This window comes from Schistocerca americana, chromosome X (assembly GCF_021461395.2).
Source record: "Schistocerca americana isolate TAMUIC-IGC-003095 chromosome X, iqSchAmer2.1, whole genome shotgun sequence".
Lineage (NCBI taxonomy): Eukaryota > Metazoa > Arthropoda > Insecta > Orthoptera > Acrididae > Schistocerca > Schistocerca americana.
In genome coordinates, this window is record NC_060130.1 from 744,868,206 (window position 1) to 744,890,136 (window position 21,931).

At 40.8% G+C, this 21,931-nt stretch overlaps 1 protein-coding gene across 1 annotated transcript in view; it reads right to left on the reverse strand.

Moving 5' to 3' along the window:
* LOC124555675 (copper chaperone for superoxide dismutase) overlaps nt 1-21,931 on the reverse strand; it is a 101,129-nt gene that overhangs the window by 71,402 nt on the left and 7,796 nt on the right. Inside the window, exon 2 of the mRNA XM_047129670.1 lies at nt 11,449-11,647. Within this exon, the coding sequence (XP_046985626.1) occupies nt 11,449-11,647 (199 nt within the window). The remainder of the gene's footprint in view (nt 1-11,448; nt 11,648-21,931) is intronic.

The following is a 21,931-nucleotide window of genomic DNA, read 5'->3' on the forward strand; positions in this document are numbered from 1 at the left end:
AGAAATCTGCTCATCACACCAGCGAAGGTTTAGCCTTTCCTTGAGCATCTCTTCAGTAAGTTTTGCAGTAACATTTGTGTTTCATGCTGTACAGGATACAAGTGGTCATAGTGCTGATAAACAAGAATGTCTTTTTTTAATTCATTCTGGGTGTGGAAAGGGTAGATAGTTTCCTTCCACATTTAATGTTTACTGATGAAGCTACATTCCAATTAAACAGAAAAGTGCACCACTGCAACATGAATATGGGAAACAGAGTAGCCACATACCATACTCGAGCACAAGAGACAGACTCCAAAGCTTCACACCTTTTGTAATATCTCCAGAGAAAAGATTCAAGGCCTCTTCTTCTTTGTGAAAAAGACGGCAACATGAATCGTGTACCTGGATACATTTAAGATCTGGCTTTTTCCATGATTGTGAGATCATGCCAAAAATTTCATTTATTAGCATAAGCGAGAGAGTGAGTGAGTGAGCGAGCGAGCAAGTGAGTGAGTGAGTGAGTGAGTGAGTGAGTGAGCAAGCAAGGTGCTCCAGGGAGTCCCCTACAGGCAACCACATGAACCAACAAGCAATAACTGGTTTCAAGATAAACTTAGTTCATATGCATAAGTTAAAATTACCCCAATTTTCTATCTTCTTTCACTTAGAAGATAAAGTCTGGCAACTGGTTGTTGGAGCATTTCTTAACAATGAACTGCCTCAATGATGGATCACCTGTAAGGGATGATAGATCTAACATTGCACCACTGACTTCCAAGGTCACTTAATCTCACAGTATGTATGTCTTTTCTTTTTGGAGGGATGTTACAGGTTGTGGAAGACTTTGTCTATGTGGCCCTGTTTCCCACAACTTTGTGAGAACTGTGGAACCACATGGCAATAAAAGTGAATGGTTTAACTCCAGACATGCTCACAAAAGTGTAATATGAGTTCAGCTATTGTCTGGATGTTGTCCGTCAGGCATGCAGTGGAGGGCACATTGAACTTTTATGATACATAAATGGAAACTTTGATCGTAGACAAAATTGTAAAAAGGATCCAATGGTTGTATGTGCACGCATCTAAAAGATATATTATTCTAAAACCAGATTGTTGTTTTGATAACAAAAGCTTTGTAGACCTACAGGTAAGTTAAAAGTCACTCCAAGTTTTTCTCTTCATACTTGTAGCAGATATAATCGCGAGAAACTGGAAAATCTTTTTTAAGCACTCTGTATGATGTTATAAGACATTAATGAGTGAAAATGGGAAAAGTAAGTGACCTTTTTGACATTTTTCATCTCCAAAGTCTGCTACTACCCATAATGCAAAATTCATATGGATCAGACATTTAAGAAGCTGTTTAACGTGTGGTAACTAGTTTAGGCTTTTAGCAGCATAAACATGTAGATTTTCCTTCATTCAGTGAGGTCAGGCCTTCTGCAGCATAGATCTGCAGGGATTGTGTTTTACAAAAGTTCACTGACAGTTAATACATACAGAACAATTTATAATGTTCAAGAACATTTTATTTAAATTTAAAGTGTGGAAGTTCTTCATTAGGTTTCATTAAGCTATTTGCATTGTTGGCCAAAAATCAGCAGATCATTTACATACATAACAAGAGTAACAAGAGACGTGATATTGATCCCCATGGTAAACCTGTAGTGATTTTTCTCCACTCTGAACATGGTTTCCTTGCGTGCACTGCACGAATTTCTTAATGAGACTTTCTGCAATCTTTTGTTAAGTAGGCTGAAAAACAGTTACCAGCAAGGCCTGCGATGCCATTATATTTGAGCTTCTATGGGAGTATACTGTGAACTACAAAATCAAATTTTTTTGCAAAGTCACTGAAATACCAGCTGACAATCTTTCACCTTTAAATGTTGTTTGATTTGATCATGTAATTGAAAAATTGGTAATGCTCTTGTATGCATAATCTTTTCCAGTATCTTCAACAAGGAAGTAAGTAGTGAGACAGGGCAGTAATTATTTTTAATAACTGTTCTATGTTTCTTCTAACAGGCTGTGATGATACAATATTTTAATCTTTCTGGAATCATACAATGTGATAGTAATGTGTTGCACATGTGACTGAATACATTGTATATACAGAATGTTAAAAGTGCAGCAGGTCACATATGTCCAGTGTGGGCTGTAATTATCGCATGGCAGTGAAACTTGGTAGAGATTCTAATGCGGAACTTATTTACACTTGAAACAAAATTAGTTCCAATTTTGGCCATCAAGGGCAAATCTGGCATTGTGAATTCAAGAAAGACATACAGTTTCCATATGTAATGGATTAGGAACGGGACATGGGTGGGAAAGGTCAAACAAGTGAGAAAGGCATGATGTTGATGTTATTAACCGTTGCTTACACAGTTTGTTCAATATGTGCACCAGAGACATTAAGGAGATGCTGTATAGTGCCAGATGTGCATCTGGTGGCTGAAGTTGGAACCTTTTTTTTGCGTCCTAAACCAGTTCTGCATTAACGCATTAGAATGTCTACCAAGTTTTGCTGCCATACAAAAATTACAGCATCTGTGAGTAGATGCACTTTAATTACAACCACCAGATATTTGACGAACAGGATTTCAGTAATTTACCTGCAACATTATTGAGCATAACTTTAACCATGACAATAGGAAACAAACAAAGAGACACATTCAACAAAAATTTTCTTTTGATAACAATTAGTACTATTACCATACAGGTTTTTGCTGTAGGTGGTCTTCCCATGATCTGACTCAAAGTGTTTAAAAATATGAAACAAGATTTTTCTTGCCATTTTTTCAAACCTTCCCAACTTCAAAATCCCATTATATATGAACTATTCAGATTAATATTGCACCAAAATTTTCAGTAGCATGCTACTATTGTACTCTGCATACACGTATGTCAATGACAAAAAACAATTGTCACCAACACATAAAATTGAAGTTAAGGTGATATCTTCAGTTGTAATAATAAATTTCGCAAGGCATGACCAGTTCCACCCTTTAGGTGATATGTATAAGTGTCATAGTTTTGATGCTTTATTACACAGTGTTTATTGTCCACATGTATGATGATTACAATCAAATACTACTGTAATATATCCTTTATCTATTTACTTCACACATAAATGCATGTGACAGAAAGAAACAATTCTAAACTTTCTGTGGTCATATAGCACAAGCAGAGTTTCATGAAGCAGAGTTTCATGAATAAACAGCTCTGCATTAAATGAGCTCCTTAGTTTAACACAAGAGGCACTAACGGGTGCAAGCTTACAATGAGTTGTAAGGTTAACACTAGACTGATACGTCCATGAAGCAAGGCAAAGAGTTTTACATGTCCTCAACAGCAGTACCACACAGTGTAACATGTTAAATCCTCAATAGCAATGAAGGATGGAAAGAATTATACCATTTCAGCAGAACTGTGTAAGAAGGTAGTGCATTACCCAAGTATATTTCAGACAAAGTTGCTATAAACTGAGTCACAAAAGCAATGAAGAGGAACAGAGAAGCTGAAATTTAAAAATGTTCATTGGAAGAAAGGCCCACATCATCTCTATCATCATCAGTATGATGACAAACAATGATATTTTTAGAAAGCATGAAGACAAAGGAAGTCAACATAATTACTGTCAGGGACACAAACTGAAGAAAATTGGACTTGACTATCAATACAAGTTACTTTACTACATTCATAGCAACAGAATAAATAACTTTGATGTTATAAATAATCTGTCTGTAAAATCTTCCTGGATGAGGTTTCTTTCTGTTTCATTCTTGTATGGAGCGCGAGAATAACGATTGCTCGAACACCTCTGTGTCCACTGTAATTAGTCTAATCTTGTCTTTGTAGTCTGTACAAAGCAACATATAGGAGGCTGTAGTACATTCCTAGGGTCCTCACTTCATACTGGTTCTTGAAATTATGTTGCAAGTTAGTTGGCATCTATCTTCATGTGACTGCCAATTCTGATATTTCAATACATCCACAATGCTATCCCCCTGGTCAAACAAACATATAAACATTTCTTCTGCCCTTCTTTGTATATATTCAATACCCCTGTTAGTGGTATGTGTCCCACATACTTGAACACTATTCTAGGTTGGGTGGTCACAAGAGTATTTTTAAACAACCTCCTTTACACATTGCCTTCACGAACATCATTCTCCTTACAGCTGAAGCACTGTGGAGTGAGGGGTATGGCTGGGTATCTTTATAATTTCTAGTCAATGACCTAAATTGCTGTATCAAATGACATTGTATGCCTATTGCTCACAGAAAATTCCTATAAAGTGTCCATGTCAGAAAGCATGGCCTCCAGTAGTAGTATCAGATTATGATGTGTAAAAATATACCTCCATATTCTGAGGACACTGAAAAATGTTCTATGCAAGTCTGACAAAACACCACCACCACTTCATTCAAGTTATACAGAACATTTCCAGTTTGCACCTGGAAAATGGATCTACTTTTTATTGGATTTAGACATCATCTGTCCTAGATTTTCCATTGACTTCTCAACACAAGACTTCAGAGGTGACAATAAAGAAATGCTTTGGCATTAATTGGGCTACAATTTCTGCTGTAGTTGTAAAAACGGATTTAGTTGAACGGTAGTTATAGAATAAAAATTTCTCTTTCATATTTATTTTCCTTGTTAATCCCCAATTACTGATAATTTTGTGAAACAATTTATGGAATTTAGAAATTCCTGTCATTACTTTCTTTTTCTTCTCAGCAGTTTGTCTAACTCTGGATCTCACTACCTGAGACACTGCTAGGATTTCTACAAATGGTTTGTCTGTAACTCTGCATAAGCATCAGTTTCTGCCCCTTACCGTATGCCTTCTGGTATCTTTGGTAAATATTAAAAATCTGTGACTACTATCAGTCACAAGTGTGCAGTTCTAAAGCATTGACTGCACACCGACTAGTGCAGCGCTGTGAAACGGCATCAAGGAGGTGCTGACCCATGTGGCAATGGAAAGAGAAGGCAGTGCCACACCTCCAGGAAGACAGAGTTGAGTGCCCCCTGTTAACACTGACTTAGCCAGCCTCCCATCATTAGTCTGGCCCAGTTTGGTCACAGATTTCAAGAGCATTATTACTGAATAATAGGAAGACTATACTTACCCTGCGTTTCGTGAGCAGTAATAGTGCGTACAAGTAATCGCATGTAGGAGGCACAGGAAGCCCCTCAAGCCATCTCATAACAAGAAATTAAGTTATGTTTCTTTCCTTTTTAGAAATAAAGTGTTCTATTAATCTGCAAATGTTACGTACAGACCATTTTGGATTCCTGCCATCGGCCTTTGCAAATTCTTTCCTTCCTTCTTTGTGTCTGTGCTGACTCCCACAGTAGCCGACAGAACATCTGGCACTGTGGATTACAGAATCAACGCTGCCTTCGCTCTTCGCCACTCTATCACAGTGCATCACTAATATTTCTCCCTCTTTCTTTCAGAGGAATGTTGTTACTAATTGTGTTCTTTCTAGCAGACTTACAGCAACACTTCGACTATTTGTGTATCTGCATTGCTTATAATTAATTTGTTGCAGTGCTCCACTCATTAAAATGTCCTCTAACCCACCTCCTACACCATCTGCACCTATGCCTCCGGTTACTGCTGGCTTTGATCTAATGCAGTTTATTCAGTTTCAGAACCACCAAATGTCGCAGTTGAAGATGGCAGTCCAGCAGCTCATTAATGCGCAAGCTACTGCTGCATCAACTACGCCACAACAATCAGTCACATCCATGGCTCTGCCTCCGTGCATTCCACTGTTCTGAGCCTTCAGTGAATAACAAGAGGAGAGGAATGAGGGGTACACAGCAAGTGCAAGATACAGTGAAACTTTCAATTTCTTGTCGATGGCCGGCACAGGAGTTGACCTCCTCACTCAGAAGTTATTCCCGGCTGGAGTTGTTGATTTTTGAAGTTTTAGTTTCCACCCTCACTAAGTATTACGAGTATCAGATACAGGTTGCTGCTGCTTATCACAAGTTCTTTCAATTGTGGAAAGAGCCAGAACAAACATACCGTCAGTGGGTCACTGAACTTCAGGGTTTGACATGACAGTGTCATTTTCACTGTAGCTGTGGACAGTACTACAGTGACGCAATTACATACAATGTGCCAGACAGTAGGATTCATGACCAAATTCTATAACATTCTGATTCTACTTTGAAACAAGTGTTACAAATTACTGAACATCAGGACTCGTGTGATAGTTCCACAGAAAACATTGAGGTAGCTCCCATTTGCAGTGTAACGCAAAGTGACAAACAGGTATGGCCTTGTGCCCAACTATCATGCATAAACAGGCCACCGTGCCATGGGCAGTGTAAACAAGTGTCAATGTGTGTGTCTGCTGTGAAATCATGTCCCCACTGCTTTGCCACACATAAAAGACAAAACTGCCCTTCGCCGAAAACAACTTGCAGAAAGCCAGGTCATGTACAGAGAGAGAGAGAGAGAGAGAGAGAGAGAGAGAGTGTGTGTGTGTGTGTGTGTGTGTGTGTGTGTGTGTGTGTGTGTGTGTGTGTGTTTGCAACAGAAAAATAATTCTACCCATGTTCACTTTTGTAAGTACGGAGCACTTTCTCACTCAGTGAATCTAGTTTTTTCTAAACTGCTACTGGTCCTAGTAATTACCAGATTCAGGATGTGCCCTCACCCTTCCCAACTGCTGTGCTATGACAGTCAAACAAACTGTTTGTGAACTTAAATCATTGTCAGATGCTGTGTGCGACTTCAGTTACACAATGCCACTTCCATTACATTGCTTAATCACGCCACTTATGAACAGCTGGGATCGCCACAATTGACAAAATCTTGCACACAACTTACTGCGTATAATGGCCAGCACATTCCAGTGCTTGGTACAATACATGTAGTTTGCCTGCCACATTCCAGTCTCTCACCAGAATGATGACATTTACAATTTTGTGTTTACAAGACTGTGAAAATATTTTTGGGTTAGATTCATTTGATTTGTTTGGTCTTTGTATTCAGGACAATGCACTTTCTGTTTCTGCTTTCAACCCAAAAGACAATGTTACACAATTGATTGAGGAGTTCCCTGATTTATTTTCTGAAGGACTTGGCAGAGCAAATAATTTTGTGGTGCACATTACAATGAAGGAGAATGCGTAACCTAAGTCATTTCAGGCACATCCTGTCCCTCATGCACTTAGAGAAAAAGTTACAAGTGAACTTAAACAATGGCAAGACGATAGTGTAATCACTCCTATCCAAACTAGTCAATGGGCTTCTCCCTTAGCAATGTTACCAAATCCTTCTGAAACACTTCGTCTTTGTGTTGACTTCAAACCCACTGTGAATCCACAAACAATAAATAATTAATACTTGTCCATTGCCTTGCCCTGAGGAATTAATGGACAAACCTGGTGTAGGCCGCTATTTTTCAAAAATTGACTTACACAACACACATTTCCAAATTCTGCTAGATGAGGAGTCTTAACATGTTTGTGGTCAACACACATGTAGGGTTGCTCAAATTTTTGTGATTACCCTTTGGCAGCACTACCACGCCTACCATATTACAAAGCTACTTAGAACAGCCTACTGTAAAAAATCCATTCTATTCAAATTACTTTGTCTATATTGTGGTGTCAGGACATACACCTGAGGAACAATCGATAACCTTCGTACTCTTTTTTTTTCAAATGCTTTCAGCTACATATTTGAAGTGTCACCTGGACAAATGTGCCTTTTTTCAGATTGAAATTCAGTACTTAGGTAACATTATTAATAGCCAAGATGTTCACCACCTTCAGTCACATTTGCTGACCATCCAGTACCTCCCTGCCCTGCAGAATGTGATGGAATTACAGGCAGTTCTCGGAAATATGACATATTATATTTGGTTTATACACAACACATCCCACACTGTGGCTCCATTCCAGAAACTTAAAAATGCCTTGTTGAGTGATATATGCCTTGTTCATTTCAATCCCACTAAGCCTGTGGTTTTAGCCATGGACACTTCTTTGTACGAGATCGGAGTTGTGATCTCTTACAGATTTGGTTCACAGGACAGGCCGATAGCTTTCGCTTTCAAGTTATTGACCACGACTAAATGTAACTATTCCCAAACCAAGATGGAAGCACTTGCTTTTATCTATAGTGTGTCAAAGTTTCACCAATATCTGTTTGGTCGGAGGTTTTACCTAGTGACAGACCATAAACCACTTCAATCTTTGTTTCATCTGTCAGAACCTGTTACACCACACATGGCTCATAAACTGCAACGTTGACATATTGTAACAGCCCATGTTGAAGCATGCACATGCTGAAGCCTTTTCTTGCCTACTGTTGGTCCCAATTGTGAATTTGACATTACTGTCAATCTTGTTGTCAGGACACTGAACTTTTACAGACTTTTCCACTGCACTACAGAAAAATTGCACAGGCCACAGAAGAAGACCCTGACTTGAACCTTTTGTTGCACTACATCTGTATTGCTTGGCCTCATTCAGTGCAGAACATTCAGAATTCATTTGTGTGCCAATATTTTGCTCACTGGCATGGCCTCTCCATCCAGCACAGAGTGATTTCATTGCAAAATGACTCTGGACAATTGCATGTGTTTATTCCTTAGGTGTTGCAAAAAGATGTGTTGTGATTGCTCCACCGAGGACATTAGGGAATTGTATGCACAAAACAGATAGCACAGTGGCACTGTACTTGGCCGGGCATGGATGCCCACATTGAACAGATAATGTCACAGTGTCAAGCTTGTGCTGAAACTCTATCAGCCCTGCCGCGAACGTTTTCAGCTTGGCCAAAGTCTCAATTGCCGTGGCAAAGAGTGCATATTGACTTTGCTGGTCCCTTTAAGAACATTCAATGGCTTATCACTGTGGACTCTTTTAGCAAACATCCATTTGCACTGCTCATGAACTTAACTACATCGCACAGTACACCTCAGGCTTTGTCATCTGTTTTTTGTTTGGAAGGTTTGCTTGAAGTATGGATACAGACAACAGACCACAGTTTATGGCTCAGGACTTTGAACAGTTTTGTAGCCAACGGTATCACTCACCAATGCTCCATTTCATCCTCAGTCAAACAGAGAAGCTGAATGATTTGTGCGTACATTCAAGCTACAAATGAACAAGCTACATGCATCCACACACGGGAGCAAACGCTGTTCTTCCTTGTAATGTATCACTCCCAGCACCATGACAGTCCATCGCTGGCAGAGCTTCAATATGGCCGGTGTCACCACACACTGCTCCAGCTGCAACACCCACTGCAGCATACGGCACCTCCCATGCTCCGAAGTATTGCTCTGCCCCTAATGATTCTATTCTTTTCAGAGGTTTTGGTCACATCAGATGCTGGGAGAGAGGAAAGGTTCTTCGAAATTTTGGCACTTGCATATATTTAATTGAAGGTCCTGCTGGGATGCTGCACCGCCATCAGAACCAGATTCGTGCTTGTAGATTGTGAGATTCTTCCGTAGATTTTCTGTCCCCATACTTGCATCCTACTAGGATCTTGTAGCCGGCGTGACTGCGCCCAGGTGCCTTTTCGGCAGTACCTGCAGAATCGAAGGAGTTGGACCCATTGCCTTTGCTGTCACAGTAGATCACCTTCCCAGCACCTGTCGTGGACCGCCACTGTCATCGTCATCGTCGTCATTGTCGTCATTGTCATCGTCACTGCCTTTGTCATCACTGCCCCCTCTGTTTTTTGTCAGACTGGCTCAAGAGGAGGGTGGGTACCTTTTCAGGGGTTATCCAACTGACGTTCCCCTCGGAGGGCAGGACGGATGTTGGGGCTTGGCCAAGGGCTCAGCATTGGTCCCACTTGTGGCTCCTGGCTCCTCATGCCACCCAGCTTCCTGCCTCCCCACTCCCCGTTGTCATAAGCTGGCAAGATGGCTCCCTACGCAACAACAGTGTGACATTTTGGAGAGGAGGATTGTGCAGTCCGAAGCATCAACTGCACACCAACCAGTGCAGCACCACAAAATGGCATCAAGAAGGCGCTGATCCGTGTGCCAGTGGAAGGAGAGGGCAGCGCCACACCTCCAGCAAGACAGAGTTCAACACCCCCTGTCAATGGTGACTTAACAAGCTGCCCATCTCTGATCAGGCTCAGTTCAGTTCCAGACTTCGAGGGCATCAATACTGAGTAATAGGAGGACAATACTTAGCATGTGTACTGTGAGTAGTTATAGTGTGGAAAAGTAACTGCACGTCTGACACCGGCCATCGCAACTTTTCTCCTTCCTCGTTTGTGTCAGTGCTGACTCCCACAGTAACCAACACAACAGCAAGTATTTCATATGAACACACTTTCTTTTTCTTTTAGCAAATACAGAGTGACAATTATTGAACTATATTGAAAAATTGTAAATTAGTTACAAACTACAGTGTGCACACACTTCATTCAACATGTAAATGTCACTACAGATACTCAGATTGAGGTTATGACATGTTCGGTATGCCTGCCATCATTGGCAATAATATGGTGCAGACGAAAAGAGAAGTTTTGCATGACCCGCTGAAGTGTCGGAAGATCGATGCTGAGCTCCTGAATAGCTGTTTGCAGCTCAGCAATGGTTTTAGGATTATTGATGAATACTTTGTCTTTAATATAGTCCCCACAAAAAGGAGTCACGTGTACTCGGATCAGGAGACTATGGCGGCCAATCAAGGCCGATGCCAGTGGCCTCTGGGTACCCCAGAGCCAGAATGCGGTCCCCAGAGTTCACACTCCTGCTTTGACAGGGTTGAGCTCTGTTTTGCATGAACCACATCTTGTCAAAATGAGGGTCACTTTGGATAATGAGGATGAAATCATCTTCCAAAATCTTTAAGTACCGTTCGATATTCACTGTGCCATCAAGGAATATCACAGCGATTATTCTATGACTGGACATTGCACACTAAAGTGACACCCATTGAGGGTGATGAGACTTCTCAATCGCAAAATGTGGAGTCTCAGTCCCCCAAATGTGCCAATTTTGCTTGCTGACAAACCATCCAAATGAGAGTGGGCTTCGCACTAAACCAAACCATATAGCACATAATTCCCATCATGCCCTAAGGTCAACCATGCAGTTTGGATGTCCTAACGCAAACTGTTTAGAAGTTATGACAATTTTATTTCATACAGCTCAATAACTGTCACCCTGTACACACACTATCCTTACACGTAATCACAATCATATTCACTTATTAATGGCGAAGAGCTCACAAATGCGATTCCTTGGCAAGTATACTCGTTCTCTATCAATAATCTAAAGAACTGCAACCAAAACACTTGCTTCTAAATCATTTCAAATAAATTTTCCATTCCTTTCACTAATTGATGCCATTATCACATTACTATTTGAGCAGTGGGTTTCCCCATCACTGCAGATCCTGATTAGTGGCAAGAATGTAACCCTACAACATTTAACAATTACAGTCATACGTACCACCATAACCCTTCAGGACAGCTCTACAGCCAGTTGATTCAAGTTTTTCTAAAATCTCCGAGGTTGGCAAGGTTGTTTCCAAAACAACAGACTCATCCTTTAATGACACATCAAACTTAGAAATACCATCAACATTGGTCAAGCATTTCCTTATTTTCTCCACACATGAATCACATTTCATTTGCACTGCAAATTCTACCTGCAAAATATACAGTAAAACACCCGCAAGTCAAAAGACTTTGAAAATTATTTCTGTAATTGGTTATAAGTTAATTTGTGCATAAAATAAAAAATCCATACATGATAAGTAGCTTCTATTCATATAATTGCTTCCTACTTAATTAATTAATTATCTATAAACAGCAACAAAAATGGCTTCATATTTTTCTCACTGTGTACTTGCATCTTTCATTGCCCCTTAAGGGAACTGCAGGGTAAACCATGAGATATTTAGAAAAATTCATATAAAGGCAGTACAAGAACTTACACAACAGTTTCTTAAGAAAACAACTTCTTTCATGCAATATCTTTGGTTTCGTTTTTACTGTGCATTTACATTAAATTAAATTAGTCTCCTATCAGCTAATTCTAAATTTAATGTTACAAATGTACCTATTAAATTTCTTAAACAATAGTCAACAAAAAAATTTTGAAAGTAATCCATCTTTATCTACTTGGTTGGCATTTTTTGGTTGGTTGGTTTGTGGGATTGAAAGGACCTGTCTGCTACGTGGCATTTTTTGTTAAGCGAAAATTTTGCATGGAAAACAAAATGTTTTGGCAATGCATTTTACGTCATGTAGGACACTAATCCTAAATGTGACTGAGCCACCTCCCAGCCACACCATGGACTGCGTGCCTGAGACATGACCTAGTGAGGTGGCGCAGTGCTTACCACACTGGACTCACAGTTGGGAGGATAACAGTTCAAACCCACATCTGTCATCCTGATTTAGGTTTTCCATGATTTCCCTAAATTGCTTCAGGCAAATGCTGGGATGGTTCCTTTTAAAGGGCACAACCAACTTTCTTCCCCATCTTTCCTTAATCTGATGGGACCAATGACCTCGCTGTCTGGTCCCCTTGCCCAAACCAAACCAAACCAACCAACCAACCAACCACAGACGTGCCATCTCCATACATATTTCTATGATAGTCAGCTGTCAGGCGAAACCTGCACCCACAAATGAAAAGAACTGATGTAATCGATCCAGGTTCCCTTCCACATGTTCCTTTGTCCATTTTCTTTAGCATCACATTGGGAAATTGTACTGTTGTTTATAATGGATGCCTGGAGAGCAAACTGATTGTGCAAGATGCTCGCATACTGCCTGGATTAACACGGCCATCCCAACTGCCTCTAAAATGGCAGAGCACAGTTGTGATGCACCCTCCTCGGCATATCTGCAGGCCATAATTTCCAGATAACTGTCATCAGGTTGTGTTGCTGAAGTCAGGTGACCATTAAAATTAAGTTCATCAACCATTTGTGTCTCACAATGACAGCAGTTCAATGTTCCAATGATGTCACTTTGGTGAATGCCAATTAGCCGGGCTAGCTCCCATGCTGAGAACACTTCTTGTCAAAGTGGCAAAGTGCACTATCTAAGCTTGAAATGATCCTTTAAGGCATGTTGACTGACTAAACAGTGTACACAACCCACACTGTCACATTCACAATTAGAAACCAATGTCCTCTGCTAAACTACATTGAGAATTAGGTTTATTTTTACTCCATTAGACAGGTGGTTGTAAATACGAAGGTGTGCTGAAAAGTAATGCCCCCAAATTTATGTGAAAACTCCACGCTTTTTGAATAAAACGGATGTTATTAACGTTCTACATCACTATTATTTTTCATGTCTACATATTTGCAACCCTCTGCCGCTACAGGGCTCCAAATTGTAGCATATGACATGGCAATGTGTAACTATGCTGGTGCGTGAGAAACAGTGTGCTGTAATCAAGTTTCAAATTTGAAGAGCCGTCCACACACGGAGCACCCTCTCCTTCAGCGTGACAATGCCAGACCACACACACACACACACACACGAGTCCTGCAATACCTGCAACAAACCAGTGTCTTGAGTTCACCACTATCAATCATCTTCCCTACAGCCCTGACTTGACACCATCTGATTTTCATCTGTTTCCAAAACTTAAAGAACACCTTGGAAGACTTCGCTTTGAGAGTGATGAAGCAGTGCAAGCAGAGGTGTGGTTGTGGCTCCACTTCCAAAATTAAACATTCTACAGTGACAGTATCAACAAACTGGTCTCCTGTTGGCAGCAATGCGGTCGTCGTGATTATGTTGAGAAATAAATACATAGACAAGAAGAATAAAGGTGCAGAATGTTAATAATGTGTTTTATTTGAAACTCTTTAAAAAATTTGGAAGTATTACTTTTCAGCATGCCCTTATTGTATATCTTGATATCAGAGAGAGAGAGAGAGAGAGAGAGAGAGAGAGAGAGAGAGAGAGAGAGAGAGAGAGAGAGAGGGGGGGGGGGGGGAGTAAGTAAAGCATTTTCTTGCCAGGATTTGCACTCTGTCTTTCATCATTGATGCTCAACTTTGCTAAGAGTGCTAATGAATCCACACACACACACACACACACACACACACACACACACACACACACACACACACAGAGAGAGAGAGAGAGAGAGAGAGAGAGAGAGAGAGAGAGAGAGAGAGAGAGAGAGAGATTTCTGCAGAATCTACAACTATCATCAGAGCATGTGAATCTATCATCACAGTTCAATCAGTTTGTGATATTTTGGAAAAAATGACATTCCGTCTAAGGAAAATTGTGATTCACATATTATACGTTTCTACTGATTTGTTGATGTCAGATAAAATCACATAATATGATACAATCTTAACAGGTTTTTGTCCATCTTCAGATTCAACAACAGGATAAGAAGAAAGAAATCTACATTAAGTTATATAAAAGTTTTGTAAGTTTTATTTTTAAGCAATATAAAGCGAAAGCCAAAATACACGTGATTCATACCTATACATCGTAAGTGCCATTTACTTTACATTACTTACAAACAGAACTGGACAAAAGTTTTACAAATTTTATGGTTGACTTTTCATTTCCAGTTGCAGAATCTGAAGTAGGCCTACATATGGTTGAACCATTTATTATGGTAATCATATAATGTGAATGTGTCTAGAAACAATAAGGGTATAGTCTGTGATATATTTGTTTACTATTATGGAAGCTGCCTGTTCAAACTGGAATACCAAAGGCTTTCTTGACAGGAAAATAGAATTATAAGATTTCCACAACTGGAGTGCAATAGATAACAGCTTTATTTCAGAGCTACATCAACTAATGACTGACTGATTCAAAGGGCACAATTTTTTCCATCTATAGAACACATGATTCAGTGTGTCGTGCCAGCTGCTGTGATGGTGATAGTTATTATGGTTATTATTGTTATTATTATTATTGTTGTTGTTGTGGGTTGAAAGGTACTAAACTACTTTGTTAGCACTCACTCGATTCACAGAAAAATCACATAAAAAGATATTAAACAAGAAAACAAGCATTGGCAGCTTCAAGGTCTGTGGCCATGTATCTTGGTTGAAAATGTATGTGACAGTGAATTTAGTCAGAAAGTAAAAACTGTAGCTGGTCACTGAGGGATACACCAAAAAGGGTCACCATAATCAGTAAAACTAAAAATGGGGCGAGAAACTAAAATGGAGTGAGAAAATGCAGACTGTACAGACTAGAGAGCTAATTAGCTTACACAGTTCAATAAATAAAACATGTACACAGGAGTTTAAAAATGCATGACACTGCAGAAGGAGGAAGCTGCCTGAAGCCAGTCAGGGGCACAGGCTCCAGTGAGAGATACCCCCACCCCCCTCACAACCGCCTTACACTGGGCATGGAGGTTCATTAAACTTTATTATACAATCCTCATTTCCTCAGGAAATACATGAATTAGGTAAATGCTAACCTATCATCTGAAAGTATCTGATGTATTGAGGTAGACAAGTTGATTGCTCATCTCGGATTAGCCATTGGGGCACACACTGCGACAATATGGGTGACCATGAGATGATTACCACAGCTGCATTGAGGGGAGTCCTCCCCACATGAAAGGAACTCATGGGTAAGTCTGGTGTAGCCAATATGCTACCAGCACAGTATGATGGCATCTTTAAAACAGTCCTGAAGAGAAGTATGCCATGCCCTGGTGCTCCCTGTGACTGTTCTCTGCTTGTTGAGGGTTGAAGTAGCCTGCCATCACATGTCCCAGGATTTCAAAATTTGAGTCACAGTTGTTATCATAATTGAATTATAGGAATGGTTGCACACAACAGGGGTACTGACAGGAAACTGTGAAAACAGACAAGAGAGGGCAGTCGGCAGTCCTTGCCTAAATTTCCCAAAGGTATCCAGCTGGTCTACCTATTTATGTACGATTGATACACAGTTTGAACAGTTTGTTGTGAAACATGATCAAGTAACGTGGAAGGGTAGGCATATGACAGATTGTGACTGCGTAGTTCACCAGGAGGCTGTCTACAGCACCCTTCCGGAAGGCTCCAGTTGCCTATTGCACACCACTGTAGTTGACCAGGTCTAACAAGCTCAGTACTGGTGGTGCTGCTGACTGTTAGGCAACACATCTATAGTCCAGCTGGGATAAAAATTAAAGCTTTACAAAATCACAGAAGAACTGTGCAGACTATATTCCAGAAGTTGGTGCTGTGAAATCTGACGTTTTTACGCTTCTTCAAGTAATTTGTCTTGAGCTGGCATACAGGGGGTTTGGTTGTTTGGGGAAGGAGACCAGACAGCGAAGTCATCGGTCTCATCGGATTAGGGAAGGATGGGGAAGGAAGTTGGCCGTGCCCTTTCAGAGCATTTGCCTGGAGTGATTGATGGAAATCATGGAAAACCTAAATCAGGATGGCCAGACGCTGGATTAAATTGTTGCCCTCCCGAATGCCAAAGTAAAGTTCCAGGTGGGAATGCACAGTCCGGTGCCAACAAAAGTGCATGATGTGAGTTTTCACATGGGATTGATATCCATGATTAAGGGCCCAATTACACACTTTCTATAAGGTGACCTGTAGTTGGTACTCTGTGGTGCACAATGATGGAGAACTGTTAAAAGGCAAAGGTTGTCCACACGCAGTAATGGTGAGGTATCCCACTGGAGTCACAATATCATTGATAGCAATGGCAAAGAGATTATGCTCAGAACTGATCCCTGAGGGATGCCAGTTTCCTGTACATATTGGTTGATGAGAGTTAAACCTATCTGGACTCCAAATTGCCAGAGGGATAGGAAGTTCTGTGTAAAAATCAGTGAACAGCAACGGAAGCCCTACTCATGCAGTGTAGACAGGGTGTGATACCATCGTACACCTTCTGTAGGTCAAACAACACAGCAATTAAGTGTTGTTGATTCGTTAAAGCATTGTGCCCTGCAGATTCCTGATGAACCAGTTGGTCTGTGGTGGGCCGGAATACCCAAAAGCAAGTCTGAAATTGTGATATATGTCTTCTGGTTTCCAAGCACCAACACACTCGTCGGTTGACCATTCTTTCCAATAATTTACACAGTATATTTTTTAGAGAGATTGGTCAATAATTACTCAAAATTGGAGGTCTTTACCGGTTTCAGGGTGGGAATAATAATACTCTCCCATCACTGGGAGGGACGTCCCCTTCCCACTAAATACAATTTCAAAACCTGAGGATGTGTTTTACGCTGTTGTTGCTAAGGTGTTTATGCACTTGTTTAATAATGCTGCTAAAGTGCTCCAAACTCCCATTCACTAAATGGAACACTGCACTATTCAAAGCCTTCTGCATGGACAGATAAGAAGTTTTGCTGCCCCAGGCCTTTCCGGGTCAGCAATAATCGTGGGATCAGTACATACGTCGTCATTGAGGGAGATGCCAGCAACAACTGTGGATGGTGGGAGTTTAGTCCATACTTGAGACAGTGGGGTGTGCGCTCCCATAGATGATACATACTGTTTCCAACACTTCTTACCTCTCTTCTTTATTGAAAACCAAGCCTTTGCTTGAATCTCTTGAATGCTATTAAATGTTCCATGCAGGGAGAGTGCTTGTATCGTCGAAGTGACCTGCGATGCTCTCTGATAGCTCCAGCCACCATGGCAGTGGTGTCTAATGGGAAGAGCCCAAAGAATAGGTTATCATTTCTTACGCGCTTGTACTATTGTGTCAATAGCACCTTGTACCTCTCATTTGATATCCTCACCTTGACTGGTTTCAGAAGTTGCTTGGGAAGTGAAAGCTTGTCAGTTGGCTTTCCAAAGTGGTGCATGCTCCATTGGTCAATGAGTCAAGAAAGAGAGTAATATGAAAGTGGTTGCTGTCACAGAGGTCATCCTGGATGAACCAGTGCTTTAAGAGTGAGATGTTCGAATGCTGACTGTAACACCTATGGCCGCGTCTTTTTCCATGGGCCGTACTGAAGTGCATTGCAGCTCCAGTGTTAAGCACACAGACTTCCAATTTTTGAGATCCGAAATTAATTTCTCTATTGCTTGGTCCCTGCTAGACAGGGTTTGGCTGCCCCACAGAGGATAGTAGGTACTGAAGTCCCCCAAGTAGGAGGAAGGGTATAGGCAGCTGGTGCATGCACTATCTCCGCCATCTCATGATATGGTATAGACCTGTCTGGGGATGGATAGATGTTACATACCGTTACCCTAACTGATAGACAGATAAACAGCTACAGCTTCTAACACAGTAGTTAATGGCACCTGTTAACTGAAAGTGTCAGATCGAATGAGTGTGCAGACTCCTCCAGATGCCCTCTCAGCATTAATGGAATTTGTAGTGTAATCTGGAATTTTTTGTAGTAGGGTGTTGGGTTTCTAAGAACTCTCTCTCCTGAAGTGCCAACTGCAGAGTAAGTTAATTTACAGAATTCTGCCAGGTGGCTATGGTAGCTGTTACAGTTCCATTGAAAAAACATCAGATTGTGGTCTGAAAAAGCAGCGCAGGAGAAATGGGAATAAGAACTACTTTGCTGCAGAGTTATACCCCATTGGAATGTGCAATTCTTCATCAGTATTCACAGGCTCAACCTCAAGGGTGATGGGGCCAGATTGACTGAAGCATTAGAATTAGATTTAACCTTCCTGTCCCTGTGAGGATTTTCCTGTCTTGACTTCTGGGACAGAGAAGGGCCGTTCTTTTCTATGACCCACAGTCTGTGGCTGTGTCAGTCAGTGGGTAGTGGGAGACTGCTCGTCTGCTTCGTCCTTAGAGGGGAACACGTTGGCAGTTACCCTCTTCCCTGTTGATGCCAGAAGAGGATGCGGCAACTCCAGCTGCACCAATGGGGTGGGGTGGTTACCACTGGTGCTGTGGGTGTGGGGGTCTAGAGAGCTAGTGCCCCTTCCCTTGACAGAAAAACTGGCACTAATTTGTGACTAGAGAGTCAGGAGTTTAAGTTTGAGACCTTATCAGGCTAAGTGTTAGTTTTGATACAATGTTTGCAAGGTTTGACATCATATCGATTGGGTGGAGTCATTCAAACTTTTTATTAGCACCTTGATAAAACAGCCAGTCAAGTGTTTTATATTCCTGCATTTTCTTCTCCCTCTTGAAATCTGAACATGTCGGCAAATGAGGGGGCGGTGTTCTGGGCAGTTTACATATATAGGTGGTTGTTTGCAAGGGCTGCCCTTGTGTATTGTCCTGCCAGTAGCCTCATTAGTACAGTGGGATGATATGTTTCCTTGCTTTTGGCACTGAAGCCCTCTATAAACTCTCACTTTAACTTTCCCAGGTAAAACATTTCCATCAAAGACCAGGGTGAACACTTCACTGTCCCCCTTATCCTTAGGTACTCTCCGGATGTGATGAACAAAATGGACTCTAGGCAGTTCTTCATCTGTTTGTGGCATTAGGTCCCGATGGAAGACGACACCTTGAATCCTGTTGAATTTGTTATGAGGAGAGATGGTAACTGGTAAATCTCTGAGCTTGTCACAGGTCTTAAGTGCCTGTGCCTACATCTACATCTACTCATTACTCCACAAACCACCTGCCTGTGTATGGCAGAAGGTACTTCTGGTACCACTAACTGATCTCCTCCCCCCCCCCCCCCCCCCCCCTCCGGTGTTCTATTCGCAAAAGGTATGTGGAAAGAATGATTGCCAATAAGCCTGTATCTTATCTCTAATTTGTCAAATTTTCTTGTAATGATCACTTCACGAGACATATGTGGGAGGAGGTAATATGTTGTCTGATTCTTTCCAGAAAATACTCTTGAAATTTCAATTGTGAGCTGCTCAGTGATGCACACTCCCTCTTCTTATACTGTCTCCCATTAAAGTTTTTGGTCATCTCTGTAATACTCTTGTGTCAAGCAGAAGATCCCATGATGAAATGTGCCACTCTTTGTTGGATCTTTTCTCTCTCTTCTATCAGTCCTATCTGGTAAAGGTCCCACATTGATGAACAATACTCATGAACCAATCGAACAAGTGCCTTGTGAGCCACTTCTTTAGTGAATGAATTACATTTCCTTAAGATTCTTCCTCTGAATCTTACTCTGGCATCTGCTTTTCCTATTTCTTCTATGTGCTCATTCCACTTAAGGTTGCTACAGATAGATACCCCTAGATATTTTAATGTGGTTACTGTCTCCAGCAATTTGTCATCAATAATTTAGTTTTATTATTTTATTCATGGCTGCAATTTATCAGTAACTTTTCAGGATAAATTTTCAGTATCAGTTGCAAATAAATTTTATTATGTTTTATTAGTTTCGACAACTGATGACTGAAAATTTATCCTGGAAAAAAAAAAGGAAAAAAGTGTTATCGTGTGGTAGTGGGTTTTGTTTCCTGTGTACATTCAGTATGTTACATTTATTTATGTTCAGGGTCAATGGCCATCCCTGCACTCATCAGCCCTGTCTAAGTCTTTCTGAGTTTGATCCATTTCATTGTGAATCATCTGCCTTGATGCCACTCAGTCCAATTTGAGGTTCTTCCCACAAGCATCACTCTACCATGTCAAAGGCTACCTGGATAGTAGCTGTCCTTTTGAGAAGAGGATGTGGCACTGGGCAATCAATATCCCAAAATTAGTCACAGCAAAGGCTACTCAAACATAGGAAAATAGAAAGGACAATGTTATGGTCACAATGCTCATTGAAGAACATGAGAACTCTCAATTATATACAAGACAATAAGTGCAGCAACAGGGGGACTAATGCCAACCACTGTAACTGGTATTCCAATAGCACAAATTACACAGTATTGTGAGACTGGGGTTGTCATCTCCTCCTCTGCAATTTGAGCTGTTAACTCAATATACCACTTATTGCTGAAGACAGCATTGCACTCTCCCACCAAATACTGCTTGCTGAAGCAAACACAGAGTTTATAATTGCAGAGGATTGGTAGTGCTGGCCTAGTCACTGCTCATGAGCTTTGGGTTTGTGAAATCTGAAGTCAGATATTATTTAACCAAGTTCTCCAAGTATAGCTCTCACAGCTTCTCAACACAGTGAGCACAATCCCCTCCCCAAATTTACAGAAATTGTTAAGTGGAAAAAAAAACAAACTCCCAGCTGTTCTGTTAGGATACTGCAGTACTACAGTTTTTGTCTTTTAATTCACAGCAATGACTAGCTAGAACACAGTGGGAAGAAAATTGGGAGGTGAGAGGGGGGGGGAGGCGAGCAGACTGCTCCCAACAACCAACTTTGACTATGAAATTTTGTACTCCCTTTTAAAAATGACGAATCCACAATGTTGTTATTGAATACAGAAAACAAGTGTGAGCATACTGATTGAATCACTTCTGAACTTTTTTAAAATTATAATAGCACTATTCTAAACCAACAAAGTCTTTGGTGACCTGTAACACTTTGATAAATTCTCACAGAGTAAATAATTCTTTGAATGTTTGACAGTATATGGAGCAGTAATGCTCAGTGTTTGTGCTTATTCATTGATTTAAATTTTGCTTTCACAAAAAGAACATAGTGTTATCCTTGTCTACAAGAGGCCATGGCCCATTCTTGTTTTCATTCCTTGTCCTTAATACATCTAAAGTGTAGTTTTGAGTTAGCTGCAGCACCAATTTTTGAGAATGAACTCTCATGTAGTAGCTTCATTGAATCTGGTGGATCAGATACAACTGCTCTGTTCACTTTGTGATTCAGTTGCACATAGTGGAAAATGGATAGGAACTGTGCTTGTTGTGCACAGAGACATGGAAACTGGATGCTGTCTGGAAAAAGAAGGAAGTTATATTAGTTGCCTGTCAACATACTTCAGGCACTGTCTTGAGCTGCAGCAGCAATAGGGACACATGCAATGAATGCTGCCTTACATCTGATGGCTCTGGCATTGCGAGGGATCCCCGATGTTACTTCCAATGTGCCAACTGGATGGACACAGATAAAAGGCAAATAGAGGAGGGATCGTGAATCTCCAGGCATAAGGTGA